Here is an 18,855-nt window from a genome sequence, read left to right on the forward strand (position 1 = left end):
CCGGCTGTCTTCTGCGGCTTCCTCCGTCCAGCTCAGCTGCCATAGGCTGGGAGGAAGACTACAAAGACAGTGAGACACCTGGCCAGAACGTTATGCAGGGGGAAAAGAGGATACATGGAGGATCTCTGTACCGCCTCATGTACTACTCCTTCCTCCAACACTCCAGCCCTGCTGTACAGGTACTTCAAGAGGTTTATGCCTATAACTTGCTTGTACTTTTTAAATGTTTATTTTTTTTCTAACCGTAATAAATAAAGAATATTTGCACAAAACTACTACACATTCATTTTAAAGGATTTTTCAATTCTGGTTTCTAGTTGATATTAAAGGAATAATAATGTTCACTAAGTCCATTGAAACTGTTAACGTTAAATACCCAATCATATGCAAGGGGATTCAAAAATGTACTTCACCTGCACATGATTGGACTGGTCCACTCATACATTCCACTTCTTTAGTAAATCAACCATTATAAGTAGATTGTGGCTAACCTAATTAATTTTAAAGGATTGTTCAATTCTGGTTTCCAGTTGATATTAAAGGAATAATAATGTTCACTAAGTACATTGAAACTGTTAACGTTAAATACCCAATCATATGCAAGGGGATTCAAAAATGTACTTCACCTGCACATGGTAGGACTGGTCCACTCATACATTCCACTTCTTTAGTAAATCAACCATTATAAGTCGATTGTGGCTAACCTGTTGAGCTGAAGAATTACAGAAATGGGAGCCATAACAGTCCATATGATAATAATACGGCATCAGTGCAATGTTTCAGTATCTGAAAGAGGTAAGGATATCTCCATGGCAACAACCACATTCCATTCAATCAGCAAACACTACATATGTAGCAAGCACAACAGGATACATACGTCTTTTAAAGAATAACAAATATGAATATTTACATATATTGATGTGGTTGTGTCTTTTTAATGAGCCTGCAATTCCTTCATTTCTTTTTTAGTGGACGGCAATACATTGGGGTGTTAATTTTTACATATGTAAGGATATGTATAGCGTGCTTTTATTACAAGGCAAATTTGCCTTTCACATTAGCTGCAGCTATGTGATGTATATACCAGATCCTCTTTATACATAATGTATACATATATATTTGTGCAGTTCATCATGTAGTCCCTTTTGAATGTAACAGATGACAGATGTAGCCTACTGCAGTTCCGCTGGGTGGCAGATGTCCTTATTCAACATGCAAACATGATTTAATATTCATGTCTATGATTCATATACTAATATGCTTAAGGAAAACTATAATAGATTTAGATAAATTCTTTTTTTTTTGTTTAAGTGTTTACAAGTTTAGAAACTGATATTGTTTGCCACTTTTTTTATTAATTACTTGCATAAAATTATTTTAGAAACAATATATGCACTGTGCTTTCTTGACATTGTTACTTCCCAGAGCATTCTGGAATTTCTAATAGGACAGCCCAGCAGGAGCTTCTTACAACCCCAATTCGAGAAAGTTGAGACACAGTGTAAAATCTACATAAAAACAGAATGCAATGATTTGCAAATCTCATAAAAGCATATTTTATTCACAGTGGAAAACAGAAAACAAATCAAATGTTTAAACTTTACTTTACAATTTACCATTTTAAGAAAAAAATAAGGTCATTTTGAAATTGAATGCGGCAATACTCAATAACGTTGGGACAGGGCCATGTTAACCATGATGTAGCATCCCCTCTTTTAACAACACACTGTAAATGTCTGGGAACTGAGGAGACCAGTTGCTGGAGTTATGGGAGAGGAATGTTGTCCCATTCTTGCCTGATACAGGATTCTAATTGCTTAACAGTCCTGGTTCTTCTTTGTCCTATTTTTAGTTTCAAGATGCACCAAATATTTTCGGTTGGTGAAAGGTCTGGACTGGAGGCAGGCAAGTTAAGCACTGGGACTCTTTTACTATGAGTTGTCATAGATGCAGTATGCAGTTTAGCATTGTCCTGTTGAGATATGTAAGGCCTACCCTGAAAAGAACATCATCTAGATGGGAGCATATGCTGCATAACATCTTTCAGTATTGATGGTGACTTTCTCGATGCCCAAGCTGCTCATTCCATACAGACTAATGTACCCCCATACTATCAGAGGTGCAGGTTTTTGAAGTGAGCTCCGATAACAAGCTGGAAGGTCATTCTTATCTTTATCCGGAGGATGTATTGCCGATGGTTGCCAAAAAATGGCAAATTTCGATTTGTCTAACCACAGAACAGTTTTCCACTTTGCAACATTTTAAATGAGCTTTGGCCCAGAAAAAGACAGCTGCGTTTTTGAATCATGTTCAAATAGGGCTTCTTCTTTGCATGATAGAGCTTTAACTGGCATTTTTGGAATGCACAGTGAACTGTGTTCACAGACAGTGATTATTGGAAGTATTCCTGAGCCCATGAAGTGAGGTCGATCACAGAATCATGCCCATTGTTAATGCAGTGCCCACTGAGGGCCTGATAATTACGGGCATCCAATATTGTGTTTCGGCCTGGTCCCTTGCACACAGAGATTTCTCCAGAAATTTTACATTGGGGAACATTATTCTGAAATTGTTCGACAATTTTAAGGTGCAGCTTTTCACAGATTGGTGAACCTCTGCCCATCTTTACTTCTGAGACACTCAGACTATTTAAGATGCTCTTTTTATACTCAACCATGTTACTGGCCTGTTGCCAATTAACCAAATTAGTTGCAAAATGTTCTTCCAGCTCCTCCTTGTTAGTGCAACTTACTGTGTCAGCTTTTTGTTGCCCTGTCCCAACTTTTTTGAGAAATGTTGCTGCCATCAATTTCAAAATTACCTTATTTATTTTCTTAAAATGGCACATTTTCTCAGTTCACACATGTTATATGTTTTCTATTTTCTACTGTGAATAAAATTTGTATTGATAAGATTTGCAAATCACTGCATTCTGTTTTTATGTAGATTTTACACAGCGTCCCAACTCTTTTGAAATTGGGGTTGTACATTTGGACTGTCTCTCTCTAACTGATCATATGACTTACAGATAGGCTCACTCAACTGTGTGTTATGAAAAGCACCAAACAGCAGAAACAAGTAAATGACTGCAGAAAATGGGCTGTCAGCAGACTACAAAGCTCCATCTGCTGGCTGAACATTATATGCAATATTTTATATTTACTAGACTAAAAAAGGACTATAAATTAGTTTTACAATTCTCAATCTTATGTCTTGAACATAATAAATAGCTAAAAAAATGTACCAAGACACCATGCATTCCTTTAAGGTAACTATACATGTCAAACTTTTGCTGATATGATTGGGCTGTAGCTTTTTACAATCTGACAATGTATGTGGTAACAATTTTAGGAGGAAGGTAAGAAAATGTAGGCTTCTTTCCTGTTCTCTACAGACTGCAAGTTCATTCCTCTGTGAGAGATCAAAGGTCCTTGAGGGACCAGAGCTGGCATCCATGAGCACCAACTGATTACTGGACAGGTAAGAAAATCTGATGCTTATTGTCCTTCCCTTTGATAAACGGCATCGGCAATCACCCTACTCCTCCTGCATACTTCTCAGCCCCTACCAGGTATAGGATTTCACACAGGAAGGTTTTTTCTTCCAACTTTTTTGGTCGGTCACAACGATTTAGGCTCACGCAGACCTTTTTTAAGAGTACTGAGACCAACACACTGTTTCGCTGTAAATTGTAGAAAAATACACATAAATATTGTGAAATAAAGTTTTGGTACTCTTCCTCTAACCACCCTCTAAAAGTCAATGGCCACCCTTAAATTAAACATTGGATAATCAATTTCAGATCCCAACTTTTCCAGGATCAGGTTATTACTGCAAGATCTGCAGACACATTAAGACCAAACAATAAATGTTTATTTAATAGACTATGTTTGTCTATCTGAGAGATTAATATTCCTCCTAGATAACATTGGTACAACAAAGTATCTGCTACACATTGCCCTGCATGTTTTTATTAAAGTTTAAAAAAAAGAGCGTGTTGAGTGGCTGGATCATGTATGTACATCCACCTATCATTTAATATCCATGACTCACAATAAGTTGATCATATATCAAAGTATTTGCATAAGATACTATAAGAGTGATGGCACACCTATGGCACGTGTGCCCCAGAGGGCACGCAGAGGCCTCTCTGGTGGCACGCAAGCCAAGGCGGGGGTGTCAAATTAGTATCACCCGACAACCAGGACATGCAGTTCCGGACGAGAAGTTTTTTTCTACATTCAGCCCTGCTTTGGGCAAGCAGGGCTAATTGTAGACTAGGAAAGTCGTTTCCCGTTTAGTATAAGTGATCTCGGCGATGTCGCTGAGATTACTTGTAATAAGCCTGCTGGTCCATCTCCACCCACCGCCCCTCCCTCCATGGTCGCCCTCACCCCCCAGCTGCCCCCCTCCCCGCCAACTGCCTCCCTCCCCACCATGGTTTTCGGGGTCCCCTTCTGGGGAACCCGGGACCACGGCAAAGTAGTTCAGGATGGAGAGCGAGGAGCAGAGCGGAGAACGTCTGTTCTCCGCTCTGCTCCGTGTGAACAGTGAGACCGGACCGCTGTAATCACAGCCTTCCCCTCTCAGCTGTCACTAGAGAAACAGCATAATTATGTACTAAAACTCATTTATTGGTGGTGACAGCTTCAAATAATGCAATGAAAGCAATAAAGTTAAATGAAAAAAGAGTACACATTTATAAAATAAATACAATTTAAAAATATTTTTTTTAATAATAAGTAAAAAATTAGAAAATCAATAAAAATTATAAAAAATAAAGTAAAAGATAATGAGATAAATAAAAAATTTTAAAAAGTAAAAAATAAAATAAAAAATAAAGTGATAAAAAAATAAAAAAATTATAAAGAAAAAATGAAATGTTTAAATGTTTGAATATGTGTTTCCCTGTTTTGCCTAAGGCAGTGACGCTGAATGTTTTTTAAACCCCATCCTAAAACACAATACCAATTTATTTTCAGTGTTGACACTTTGAGATAAATAAGTTGATTTTGCGTTGCAGTTCAGGCTTTAAAACGTTAGCCATCACTGTACTATAACATTGAGAACAATACCCTGAAATATCTACCTGCTGGCCAGTGCTGTCCAGTGCATCTACAGTATGTGGTATTTTATAAGTGCTGAGTGCATGAGCTCCTTTATCTCTCAGTATCACCACACAGCAAGTCTTGGAAAAATTTCCACTGCAACTGATGGAGGTTGTGACATGCAGCAGGGGTCTTCTCTGTACATGGCTAGACTGTCAAATGATGGCAACAATCTGACTCTAATATTACCATGACAGTGCAATCTATAATTCTGTGTAATTCCTTTTGAATTTATCACACACAAAGGAGTTAGCTTTTTTTTTAAACTCATACTTTAATTTAAAACAATAACAACTCTTTTGGGAAGCTAACTTATCTAGTATCAGTAGAAACTATATGGCAAATATAAATTGTCACACAGCCATGGATAATCCTTTCACCATGTAATTTAGAATGAGAAAACATATTTCTCCTCCAGATTACTTGAATCTTAAAACATTTGGAGATTTCATTCTTGACTCATGTATCTAAAGGTCAAATCTTATAGCAGACTCTTTACTTCTCATTCAACTGAATGCACACTTTAACCTCGCCTAATACTATGTAATAAAAAAGACTGAAATAAGCCATGCTATTAGGCTCTAAAATGTGAACTATGACTAAACAAGCCGTTTTTGCCAGGATTTCACAACAGATTCAGACAAAATAGATAGGCTGGGTTTCAGATACCCACATTATCAAGAGATAAACACTTGTCTAGTGCCCAGTCTGACCCAGAGAAACGTATGATTAGGAAATTCAGCAAAGCAAAAAGATCCTGTGAAAAAATACACCACAAAATGCCACTGCTATTTCGATTTTGGAAATGTATCTTGTTTTTTATGTTTTCTGTACAAACAAAAAGAGTAAAATACAAAGTTTGTTTTGTCTAAAACCTGAACTCTGGAGAAAAGGAAACAAATAATATTGCAGTGGATCTCCCCCTGCACTACAAGGTGAAATGCTCATTTTTGCCTAGGGTACAAGGAAAAAAGGACTTTAACTTACCTAATCCCTCACTCCCGCTGCTCCTTCTAAGTGACCAGTGTTGTGGACATTTTATTAGGGTGTGTTTTAGTATATTGTAATATTGTCATCATGTCTCTCAGTGTCCAGATTTCTGGGCCGTGCTCGGTTGGAGCGTGACCCGGATTTAAATAGACACTGGGGTAAACCATTGGAGTGGATATCTTCCTGTGGATGTGCGAATAATGGCAGAGCAGTGGTTTCTTAGCGAGTGTATGGACGCCAGCTAGGGCCCCTGCGCAATGCACGGATTTATTGGCTTGGTGTGGATGCGCTTGCTTTGAGGACATAGTATTATTTAAGATACATATCTGCCTTTTTGAAAGGAATGTGCGTTCGTATTTCTGATGCGTCTGATCAGTGCGCTGGAGATAGTATGGCATTGTCCCTGCAGATAAGCTTCCATTCATAGGAATCATAGTAACGTTATTGGGCATTGCTCACTGAGCAGTGCTGGATAAAGTTCGCTCCAGTGTTAATGGGAGATTGTGTTTGTGGGTCTGGAAAGATGGTGGCTGTGCATACATATGGCAAGGATGAGTCATGTTCTGCTCATCTGTTATCACTTCCTGTTTGACATCACTTCCTGTTTGACATCACTTCCTGTACGATTCTTTTGTTGAGAGAGAATAAAAGCTGCTGGAGACAGGAGACACGCTCTCTTAGAACAGAATCTCCAGCATGAAAGCATCACCTGTGTCATGACTCTACAGAGGTACCTCTGGTCCTTGCACAAAAGAGCGTAATACACATGCTTTTAAGCACGGGAAAATTCTTTGTGTTTGGCATACTTTGGCGCACTTTAGCGCAGCATGGATTTGTGCGTTTAACCAAGCGAATTTCCATAACACCAGTCCCTCAAAGCCTGTTCTCTAAGGCGCTCTGCCTGCCAGTCACAGCTCTGATGTCATCAACTAAAAAGTCCTGCATTGTAAGTGAGGATGTTAAGGGCCCACCCCCAGCTGTAGCAAGAGAGATAAACAGGTGGGGATCGGCTACCAGGGGAGCGAGGGATAAGGTAAGTAAAACTCATTTTTACTGGTGTAGAACTTAACCCTTTCAGTGTGGCAGGAGCTGTGTAATGTATATAATTGAGCTGTTGTTCTCTCACTATCAAATTACGAAGTTGTATTAATTTTAAAGAAGTGGTAACCAGGGTTATCTGGCTTAAAAAATTGGATGAAAAGAATTACAAATTATTTTGGCAGTTAACATGGTTTATGCACATTGATTTCAACTTATGTGCTTTTGTGCAACTTATATGTATTTACCTGTTTGCCTATACTTACAGTTTAAATTTTGTTTCTTTTGATCTTGTATGCGAACATGTTTGAGTTGGTATATATCTTTTCTCATTGTCTAATTGAACAATAAAAGGGCTAAATTATTAAATGCTCTAAGTAGTCTTCTTTGGGTGTAGTATGAAATCTGTTTTAATTTTGTAGCTTTGGATATTAAGGATCTCCCCCATGCCCTTTGTTTGATAATCCCTTCCCTATTAGCCTTGAAAATGGAGAAATTGATTTTCAAGATTCACCTCCCATTGATTTTAATGGGTTAGCATTAAGTTCAAACCCTCCAGTACCGCAAATCAAACCCAAGCAAGTTCACCCATCAGTGAGTGTTTCCCAATGTGGCCTAAAGTCCATGGAGTGAGGAGCTGGAGTAATGGTACCTGGGTCTCGGACATTCCTAGAAACACTGCAGTAGCCCAGGATATTGAGGCTTAAATGAGTTCACTGATAGGGGGTGGTACAATCTGATACTGTAACTGTCACCTTTGTTATAGCCTTTTGAAAGAGATGATACAGAAACTATTGCAGAAAAGTCTTGATATCAGACTCTCTGAGAAATGCAAAAAGCCAGTAGGTAGCTATTAGATTACATGAATGAAGTAATACCTTAATCCTGTTGTAATAAATGTTTTCAGTTGCACTATAATTGCTTCTCATTTTACTGTAAGCAGAAGATTGCATACAGTAAAACAAAAGAAAAAAAAACAAAATAGGAGCGTCAGCTCCTAGGTCTATGATGAAGGATCGCCAAGTTTGATTTTGTATTCTTTGTTGTATTTTAATGTATGCCCAGGCTGGATCATGGGGGAGACAGAAGGTTAATGATGTCAAGAAAGAAGGCCTGATGGATCTGATGATTCATCCTTGAAGGCCCTAATTATAAATAATTGAAATAAAAATATTTTTTTTTAAGAGATGCCACATGTAGTATACCATCTCTTGATGTTATAATGTTGGAAATTTACAGCTCAATTCAATTTACAATGGTGTTATAGTAATGGAGATGTCACATTTCCAAGGGGCAGTTTCACATATACCTGGAGTGGTACCTTCATTAGCAAACACTTGTTCCTTAACATAAATTGACTGCCAGCAGATCATGTAGTTGCAGCTCAATACCTAGCATTCACACATTGTCAAAGCAAATGAGGAAGATTTGTAATCTAAGTGATTTTGACCATGATTATTGGTGTCATAGATGGTAGCTTCAGTATTCCAGAAATTGCTTAGTGATTGGAATTCTCACATGCCTCACTCTGTAGCATTTACTGCAAATGGTATGAAAAACTAAAACATGGTGCAGTTTTGTGGAAGACAATGCTTTGGTAATAAAAGAAGTCGTGGCCAAAGGAAAATGTCTAGACTTGTTCCAGCTGACAGGAAGTCCACAACTGCTCAAATCCCCTCATTTTACGACAGCTGTGTGAGAAGGATATCTCACCAGGCGACAGGAATTAGGAAAAACTGGGCACACGATCAACAAACTGAAAAACTGAAGTTTGAAAAATGTCTGGTCTAACAAATATGGATTTCTGTTGGGGTAGTAGGGTCAGAATGTGGTGTACACAGCATGAATACATGTATCCTTGCTGTTTTGTGTTAATGGCTAGTGGTGCTGTGAGTATGTATTGATGCTGAACACGTGTACCTCTTTTGTTGCATTTAAAAAAGTGGCCAGTGGCACTAAAAAAACTACAACTACATAAACCTTCACACATACATACATTTTAAACAGTCAGAGTCACAGAACTTTCACCCAGAATTCACACATTTTCCAATTCAATCCAATAAAAATGTTTCAAATTTTGGTGAAAGGTGTGTGATTATTGTGTATAAAATGTATAAAAAGACCTCAAAATGTTCTATGAAATCACATGAAATATGAAAATAGCAGTGCTTTTTTAAAATCAATTATAATATGCTTTGAATGGAAAAAGAATGAACTGTTAGAAATAATAAAGTATTTTGGCACTTTCAATGGAAAGGGATGTTGTGTTAACATCTTTGAAATATGTGAACAATAGAAAAATATGTTTTAAAAAATCTGTACTGTGTTTTGCTTTGTGATTTGTTGGAGATAGAAATAACTGTATTTAAAAACAGATGTTTAAACAACAGGCTGTAAAGACCAGATCAATCCAAGATACTGATTGCTTTTGTGGTGGTGAGTATGGTTGGGCTCGAACATCACTAGTTCATGTGTTCGTCGAACACACAAACTATAAGGATATTCGGCGGTCTGTTTGACCGCTAAATGCCCCACAAGGCAATGCGCCTTGTGAAGTCCTAATTGACCACAGGTCAGGTGCAAGACTTTGCCCTATCAGGGCTCAACACTCTGTAAGAGCCATGATTGGGCAAAGTCATGATGACTTTGCCCAATCGTGACTCACCTGTCAGATGACGTCAAACTACACAATTGGGCGGAGCTAGCTGTCACCGCTACCGTGTTTCCACGAAAGTAAGACCTACCCCGAAAATAAGACCTAGCACTATCTTCAGGGATTTCTGTAATATAAGACCTACCCCGAAAATAAGACCTAGTGTTGGAGGATCTGGTGGTAGATCTCATATTACAGACATCCCTGAAGATAGTGCTAGCCGCAGCTCCCTCCCTCCCGATTTTTTTGTGATATTTTTAAAAAATAAAAGGATTTTTTCAAAAGTCTGGACTTTTTATTTACAATTTTATTTAACCCTTTAGTGAATGGGTAGGGGTACCCCTTACTCATTCACAAGGGGGTGGCATCTGGGGGCCAACGCCCCAGAGCTTGTGGGGAAGAGGCCCTTGTCCCCAACAGCATGGGGACAAGGTGCTTTTCCAGGGATGACCCTGGAAAAGCACCCTCCCAGTGCCGAGGGCATGTGGCCTGGCATGTGGCCTGGCACTAGCTCATCCCCCCTTTTCAGCCCTGCCAGGCCTATGCTCGGATCAAGTGTCTGGTATGGAATTTTAGGGGGGGGGGCCACGTTCCCCCTTAAGGGGTGGGGTTCCTCCTTAAAATTCCTACTAAACCTTAAGGGCCTAGTATGACTTCAAGGGGGAACCCCACACACTTTTTTTTTTTTTACATGGGGTCCCTCCTAACATTCCTACCAGACCTAAAGGGTCTGGTATTGTTTTGGAGGGGGAACGGCAGGTTTTAAGAATAGAAAAAAAAACTTACTTTAGAAATGTTAGTTTCGCTGCAGCAGGTTCTATACAATGTACAGATGTGCCACTTTACAGGCAGGTTAAGGGGACTCCCCAGGCACAATATTTAAAGGGATTTTTAATTTTTATTGTTACCCTTTAAAGGAGAACTATGAGGTGAGTGGTTTTCACTCATCCTCTAACCGACCTGTGACAATGAAACTATCACAGGTCAGCTCAGTAGATTGGGAAGTGAGCGAACACATACCGGCGTTCGCTCACTTCTCGATCCTGTCCCGGCACAGAGCCGTGACGGGGGAGGGACTGGATTCTCCCCACTCCGATCCTCCAGCGCTGACTGGCGGAATGGATGGGGGACGTGGCGGGTACAGCTGGCTCTGCCTCTAGATAGGCAGAGCCAGCTGTCACTCACGAAGCTGGGCGGATCCAGACATAATTGTTTCCTGTCCACTAGTGCAACACCTGGACCCTCATGCCTTTTTATGGCCAAGAACTTGCATATAAGCCCTCTTAAAGGGGACAATCATTTTTGAACGTTCTACCCCCATTGACTTGCATTGAGTTCGAGTTCGTGTTAGAATTCAAACATTTTGGGTGTTCTAAAGTTCGAATTAAAATCGAACTCGGGCCTTTTTCAGCCCATCACTATTGGTAAGATGGATAGGATAATTAATTACCAGAACCACCCTAATGCAATGGTCTGCTGTCCTTCTTGTGTCAGGGCTCAGCAGATGTTGGGCAGAGTAGAAAACATACTTTGTGGGTCTGGCATAACCCAGCTAGTCCATCTTGGGACTAGTGACAGAATATTAAAAAGGTGAAGGGTGCCTCCACCTGACCTCCACATATGACCACTAATAAGAACTTCAAGATTGCATTCTTTCAAATAGTGACTTTGCCATAAGCCACAGAGGACTATGATGTCTTCACTAATAGACAGATGTTTCACCAGTACATAATGCATTAATGCTCACATGCCACATTCATTATTCTAACAAATATTCAGTATTTCAGTAATATCAGTAAGCTAGCATATTTCCTACATGCAACAATTCAATAATATTGTTTTGTAAAGTTCAAATATTTTTAAATGCATCTTTTTAGAGCAAAATGAATGAAATACTTTTGATGTAAATAAAAGGAAAACTTTTGCACACTATTATTAGCAAACCATCACCTTCTGCCTTAGAATGCATTTTAATATCTAGAATGTTTTGAACCCACCTTTTAATGTTTTAGACTAGAACTATAAGAAATAATATTATAACATCTTACCTTAGTTTGAATTTGGCGTGTGTAAAATTTTTAGAGGCAAACAAAAAATATGTCAGAATATCCCCTATTCTTATATTCCGGGATAAAGATCGTATAGTCAAATTACCATCAATCTGAACTTCAATTGAAGAATTGCTACTGAGGGCTTGATAGAGATAAACACTTCCAATTCTCTGCAATGGTGGACCAGTATCGTCCATGAAACTGTGTGATAACCGACTTTTCTTGGTGTCTTCCTTGACACACTCTCCCTTCTCATCACTTGGTTGAATAGCATAATACATTTCTACAGGGCTACCATCAGGCTGTTCCATCATTCTTTTATGGCCGGCAACAACTGTTGGTGGATCAAACCAGCTTTCAAGCAGTTCCAGTTCAACAACACACAACCCTAGATCACTTGTCAATTTGCAACTGCCTTTTACTTCTCTAGTTTCCCGAAAAGCAAACACCTTAACACATGGTAGCTTTTCTGTAGTGCTGTAGTCATCCCAGTCTCTCCCCACAATATAAAACAATATCTGAACTTTAGGTTTAGTCCGAAAAATTTTATTCTTCAGGATGTAAGCTTTGATCTTCCAATTAAATGTAAATTTGTCTGTAAATCCAAAATGGTTGGGGAAAAAAAGTAAATCTCGTGGCACTTCTTGTTCAACAAAAAATGGTCCATATGTGGCGTTCATGACAGGTTGTTTTTTGGCTTTATAAATGAGAAAAGACTCAATTCGTGACTGCAGGCTGGAATTTCTCATGATATCCTGGTTGGCTTCCTTTAGGAAGAAGAAAACATCACTCTGATGAATATTGTAAGTCACTGGTAGGTAGGTTGGAAGCAAGGAAAACCTCTGTACGCTGTCTAATACCCCACGGCTCTCCAGCACTGTTGGGAAATATAAATAATTCATGATAAAATACATTTGCAGAATACAAACATGGAAAACTATAAAAATTTGTTTCTAACTTTTTAAAAGCAAAAGACAAAATATGATACTGCCTGGAGAAAATGTGCATGTGAGATTGTTATCATTGTTATGAAAAGGAGATTTTAAGGGTGAGGTATTGTATGATAATATTATTTTTGGTTCAATGCAAAAACTTGCAGCAGTTATTAAATATAAGAAAATTTAACAGTGACTGAAACATTTAGAAGCTATGTTCTCATGTTGGTAAACAGAAAAGGAAAAGAAAAATGCATATCAAACAACAAACAATAGCACAAAAGTTTACTTTGGCATCACTCTATAATCAAATATTCATGCAGAAATAAAAAGTGCAGATCCATGTACTGTAGCTTCCTTTACAATACAGGGAATGGTCAACAAGAGCTAATTAACATAGGGGCAATGGTTTACACAAAAATATTCTGAGTCAACTGGCCTTTTTACATGTAATAGCATACACTTAAAATTAAACTGAACTAAAAAAGTAAAAATTTGCTTTATTAAAGGGAACATCTGGAAGTGCTAATTGTGCCTTAGCCGTACACTATACCTTTTGCATTGAATTCCTCCTGAAAAAATAGCAGTGCACTTCCTGGTATGTGAGGGTGCCTAGGCACTCCTGTGCCTACAGCCTCATAGCATTATACAGTATATGTAGTGTAAGATCTCAGGCAATGCTGCCTCTGTATCATGGGACAAAGATACAGTGCAGAGAAAGGTATGGAAAGTCAGGCAGTTAAGCAATACTGTGACTAGTCCTTTGCCCTCTACCTGCCTTTTTTAGCTACAGCTACTAGAGTTTAGTTCATCATTAAAAACTGTACCTTTCTGACAGCCTGAAACTGGATCATAAGACACATATTCCAACCATGTGCCACTATGCAACTTCCATCCACTTATCTGTAAAAAAAAAAAAAATAAGTCAAGACAACTGGACTTGCTGTATTTTTTCGTTTTTTTTTTTTCAAGAAAACTACAGCAAGTCCAGTTGCCTTGACTTATTTCTTACATATATACCATGACCTGGATGAATGAGAACCATCACAGTCTTTCATCCACTTAGTCCCATGCCCACCATCTTTTCCTACCCTTGGAAATCCATAAAAATGTATGACCCGAATTAAAAAGGGAAGAGGTGGTAAATCCAAGGTACATTTTATAAAACACACGAAAAAAGGGATTAGTGGAACAGGGGTACGTTGACAAGTGATATAACAATTGTATCTTTATAACTGCATTCCTCTCCTCCAAATCATGAAACTTTGTTATTGCGAAGTAATGCTATGCTGCAGCAAATAACCTGTGAACAGATTTGGTATTAAGAAGAATCTTACTTTAATTTATTCTTTTGATCAAAAAGTCTTAAGATGCAGCCTGGCCTGTGTCATTATGCTTAAAATGTGTCCCTAACATCTACAAAAAATGTATAAAAAGACTCACTGGTGCCTCATCTCAATTATGACATTGGTTCTGCAGCCTATAAATGTCATATTGATGGTGCAGTGCATTGCCCAAAAATATTGACTACAATATAAATAGAAAAGACTGAAATATTGGACCCTCTGCATTCCTGAACACAACATTAGAAAATTACAAAGCTTTAATTAAAAAAAAACACACAAATACACTGTAAACCATCACCATAAAGGTGATCTGTCTTTAAAACAGCATACACATTGGGATTCCCCACATCAGAAAATTATTCCTAACAGTCACTATTGCACAGTAAACATATAAAAGGATTAGTCCCCTACTCTAAGGAACATGAGAGGGTTCTTTTAAACAATGTCCATTCCCAACCTTATACAATTCAGCACATAGAACTATGAATCCTATGCTCCTTACAAATATTATTCTTTCCTTAATCTGATGAAACAGGAGACATATAGAACTTATTATGTCCCAAATACCCTAGTTTGCATTTCCTGTGCACACATAATAAATTGGATATTTCTCAATTTGGCAGACATAGATATGCCACCATAAGTATCTGTCTTGAACAAAGTCTGAGCCTTGGCTTCCGACATAGAACATTCTTCCTAAGGCAAATGGGATCACTAAACAAAAGCTCGGTGACATTCAAGGTTTTATATCAGCACTTCATGAACAAATGTTGGACGGGACTTTCTAGTCTTCTGTAATCATGACCATTATCATTTAAATTCAATGTGACGGACGTATTCCTTACTCCCCTTGACAAAATATTTTTATTAATTCTCCTGTAGTTTTTATGAACCCATTGGTTTTTAGCACAGACTTAATGACCTTAAATGATCTGGTTGTTTAAGAATGAAATGAAACAATAATAGAACCAATTCCCTCATGAAGTCCAGAAACAAAATATTTACAGGACAAAAGTAGCAATTATTATATTTACAATAAATGCAGCTACATCAAAAACATTCTACAGGTATATCATCCCTAAAATTACAGGAATAACACTTTCATTTTCAATTGGCAGCATGTTTTCATCTCCCTGCCCAGCAGTCTCTAGGCAGCCTAAAAGCATTCTAATCTCTAATATAAATACAAGGAAGAGGGTAGAGCAGAGTGCTAAGGCCAGACATAAACAACTATACTGCTTCTCATGTGAACTTTAAGGATGAATATTGTTCCACAGTCAGTGGTGGCTTTTTAAGCATATTTACTATTTATATTTTTTTATGAAAATATTTGAATGTCCATAGGCTGGCCAGGACACATATTGTTGTTCTCTTCTTATAGAATATTTCACTTGGAACCATTAGGATGTAAAGTATAAGTGCACTTTCAAACAAAGTGCACATACTTTTTGCCCACCGTGACCTACAGTACCCCATCCTCTCAACATGCATAGTTACCTCCAATCTGCAGCTTCACAATGCCTACCCAATATATTCCCATAGTCTAGTCTGCTAAAGATTTTTTATGAAGGATGCAAACTTAGTGGTATGCTTCTGCAGCAAGATGATTGTAAATGTGCATCTAAGAAGGGACGAACAATAAGGATAATTGCACTTTGACATGACTGCACATATCCTTTAACTTACTACTTTTACTATATAGCATAGTACTTGCAAATTTCTTATAACATGATTTATGCTATTGTAACCATATATGAAGATCTTTCTATTGACTTATTGGGTATTATTAGAAAAATAGTAAGTAACTTGGTGGATATTCTGTGTACCCATGTGTGTAACAGGTATGAATGTGTGGGATGGCCCGTTGTTATGCTGGGGCTGTTCTTGTATCTAATACATTGTAAAATAAAAAAACACACTTGTATTCTCAAGTGTTCTGTTCTCAAGTGTTCCTTTATTGCTTGAGAGTTTTGATTTAAAGTTCAAAAGAGCTTGGTGCAGGATAGAGTAGCAGCAGACCCCCCATAGATTATTTGCAAGAATAAATGGCAGGATAAATTGACATGGGAGCTACGACTGCTGCCTTTTTATCCAAGACTGCCATTTTATCCTTCTTTTGCTACTTGGTGGTCACTGACCTGGAAAAACATGTGGTTATGAGGTGTCAGGAAAACTGATATGTATTAATTTGCTCCAAGTGGGCTACTTAATTAGTAAGGAGCGAGGTAGAGAATAATAGCCCTGCAGCATCCACTTTCCAACAAACTTCATCATGGCAGATCCTATATTTCTATTATAACAGGTTCCTTTTAAGTGCCTTTTCATAAAAAAAAGGTTTATCGTTAGTTCACTCAAAATCTTCTTTTGAAGACCACATGCAACCTGGGGAAAAAACGTATTCCATTGCAGCTTTTAAAATAAAAAGGCAACTCTAGCTCCAATACTCACTTCCCCTTCAGAGCTGTCCCCAAGGGAATCGGATCCAGCCCCAGTTCTCTTTCAAGTTGAATGACACACAGCATCATTCAACCCATTTCCTGCGAGCCCACGTTGTCAGGGCCCCCCCCTCCCCACCATAGACTCACAGGAGAATGCTGCAGAGTGCATTGCCACATCATTACTCTCCGAGGCATCCAGGATATGCACACTGGCAGAATTAGAGAATGGTGGAAAGGACATTGTGATGTTACCAAACCAGTCTGAAGGCAGTTGAAAAATATATCTGTATACAGATTTATAAGGTAGGGTGTGGGGAGGGGCAAATGGGGGAAAAATCTCGAGTCTGGAGTTAGCTTTAACTTGTGTGTTTGACTTCCTGTTTTCAGATTGGCCAGAAAACGAAAAACTAAAATGAAATTCCAAAAGATGTGAATCCGAATAATGAAACAAAACAGCGTTCGGACCTGAAACCCAAAAGAATAAATGATTTGAAAAGAAATAAAACACATTTTTTGCCAGCTCGCATGTCTAGCAGCAAGTTGGTGCTTTGTGGGGGCTAGCATATCTGTATTTTTACAAAGGAAAACTACAGATCTTTTTGATATTGTTACTAAAAACTGCTAAAAGAAAATGTAACAATATAATTTACTGGTAGATTGGCAAAGGCAAAGTCAGTGGATCAGATAACAAAAGCAAATGAAGATCAGCATGGATTATAAGATATTAAATTGACTTTAATCCTTGTAATATGTCTCACTTATCTTAAGTGTCTAAGAATACAGGCCAGTAGCATCTATTCAGTGTTTCATTTTCATTCTCTGGTTCAGCCTTGAATCTCATGGACTGCAATCGGACAATAAAACCATACCTTACATTTAAACACTTTGACAACTGAGATCTAAAATGTATCTAGACATGTCATTACAGATAAACATACTGGGCAGGAATGGGACAAACAGTGATGCATACGTGAGAATGGAGGTACAAGAATAGGTTTAATATCAGCTAAAAGGTTTCCTTATCAAAAAACAATATATTGCAGTGTTTTGTGTGAACTGTGGTTGTTATTGAAGAGATGACAGAGGACCCAAGCTTCGCATTAAGGCCTGTGGACCTTTAGCTAAGTCACTGCTTAAAGATATTAATATGTCTTGGATTATGACAGGGTTTTCAGAATCTAACCACCAGGGATGACGTGCCATGTTAATCTTCTGTGTTTGGACAAGATCTTCCAAAGACTGACACAGCAAAGAAAAGGAGCTGTCACAGCTGCAGAGATGTGCGTCTCCTCAGGTCACTTTGCTTGGAATCTACAGCTAAGTCACAGAGAGGCCAAGAAATTAGACTTTATACAAAACATCAGCTCGGCACACAGCTGAAATGCGTAATTAGCTTTGCATATTTAGGAAAGATTGTTTATCTGATAATAACAGATGTGTTCATTCTATTTAAATTCATTACTCAAAATAGCTGCAGACTTATTCTGATGAATATTAAACATTCAAAGATTTGAAACAATTTCTCCAAAATGGCTTACCGAGTCTGCAGACCAAAATGGGAATAGCATTTGCTATATTAAATCTGTAATTTATGACTTCCAGAATTTACTTTGCAATGGTATTTATTTATGGTTTAAAAATATAAAATGAAATAGAAAGGCGCATTTAATCCATATTCAGCAATGTACTTTGGTAATGTATTATGAGAAAATGACATGGGAGTGAATTCAGGCAATAAAATGAAAGGAAGCACACTGTCTCTTGATTTACGGGATTGGCATAGATAAAATCCAGCCTAGTGAAGGTATGAAAACCACCCATGGCTATAAATGGGTTAAATGGCAAGTTAAATATGAGCTTCTCCCAGTGACATTATTAAAGAAAATATGTACTTCAGCACTTGGCAGTCTTTTGAGGCACCCCGAGTCCTAATACACTGGCTGGATATTCTGTGCCATGACATGGGCTAAAGGCCTTTTCAAACTTTACAGTGACAATCTACATAAATATCATTCTGCATATGAAGGACGCAAATTACATTATTTTCAGCCTGGCCATTTTTTTCTCCTATGACACAATTCTTGTTTAAATCAACTGAATGGACCACTTCAAAATGCATCACAAATGTTTAATAACCACATTTTAATACTAAGATATATATTTTCTAATGCATTTACATGGCGTGCCCCTCTGCAATTCATGCTATGCTATAAGACAGATGTGGTAGACTACTTTGCCTAGAGATTCATTACACTCACTTCTCATGTATCGGATGTGAATCTTCTGCTGGTTCCTT

General features: G+C 38.1%; 1 protein-coding gene across 1 annotated transcript in view; it reads right to left on the bottom strand.

Moving 5' to 3' along the window:
- TMEM132D (transmembrane protein 132D) overlaps positions 1-17,762 on the bottom strand; it is a 525,431-nt gene extending 507,669 nt beyond the window's left edge. Inside the window, exons 1-2 of the mRNA XM_018576480.1 lie at positions 17,675-17,762; positions 11,838-12,717 (exon numbers count right to left, since the gene is read on the bottom strand). Coding sequence (XP_018431982.1) covers positions 11,838-12,717; positions 17,675-17,762 — 968 coding nt within the window. The remainder of the gene's footprint in view (positions 1-11,837; positions 12,718-17,674) is intronic.
- Between the last annotated feature and the right edge of the window lie 1,093 nt (positions 17,763-18,855).

The sequence above is a fragment of the Nanorana parkeri genome, unplaced genomic scaffold, assembly GCF_000935625.1.
Source record: "Nanorana parkeri isolate BGI_ZX_2015 unplaced genomic scaffold, ASM93562v1 scaffold68, whole genome shotgun sequence".
In the NCBI taxonomy this organism is placed as follows: Eukaryota; Metazoa; Chordata; class Amphibia; order Anura; family Dicroglossidae; genus Nanorana; species Nanorana parkeri.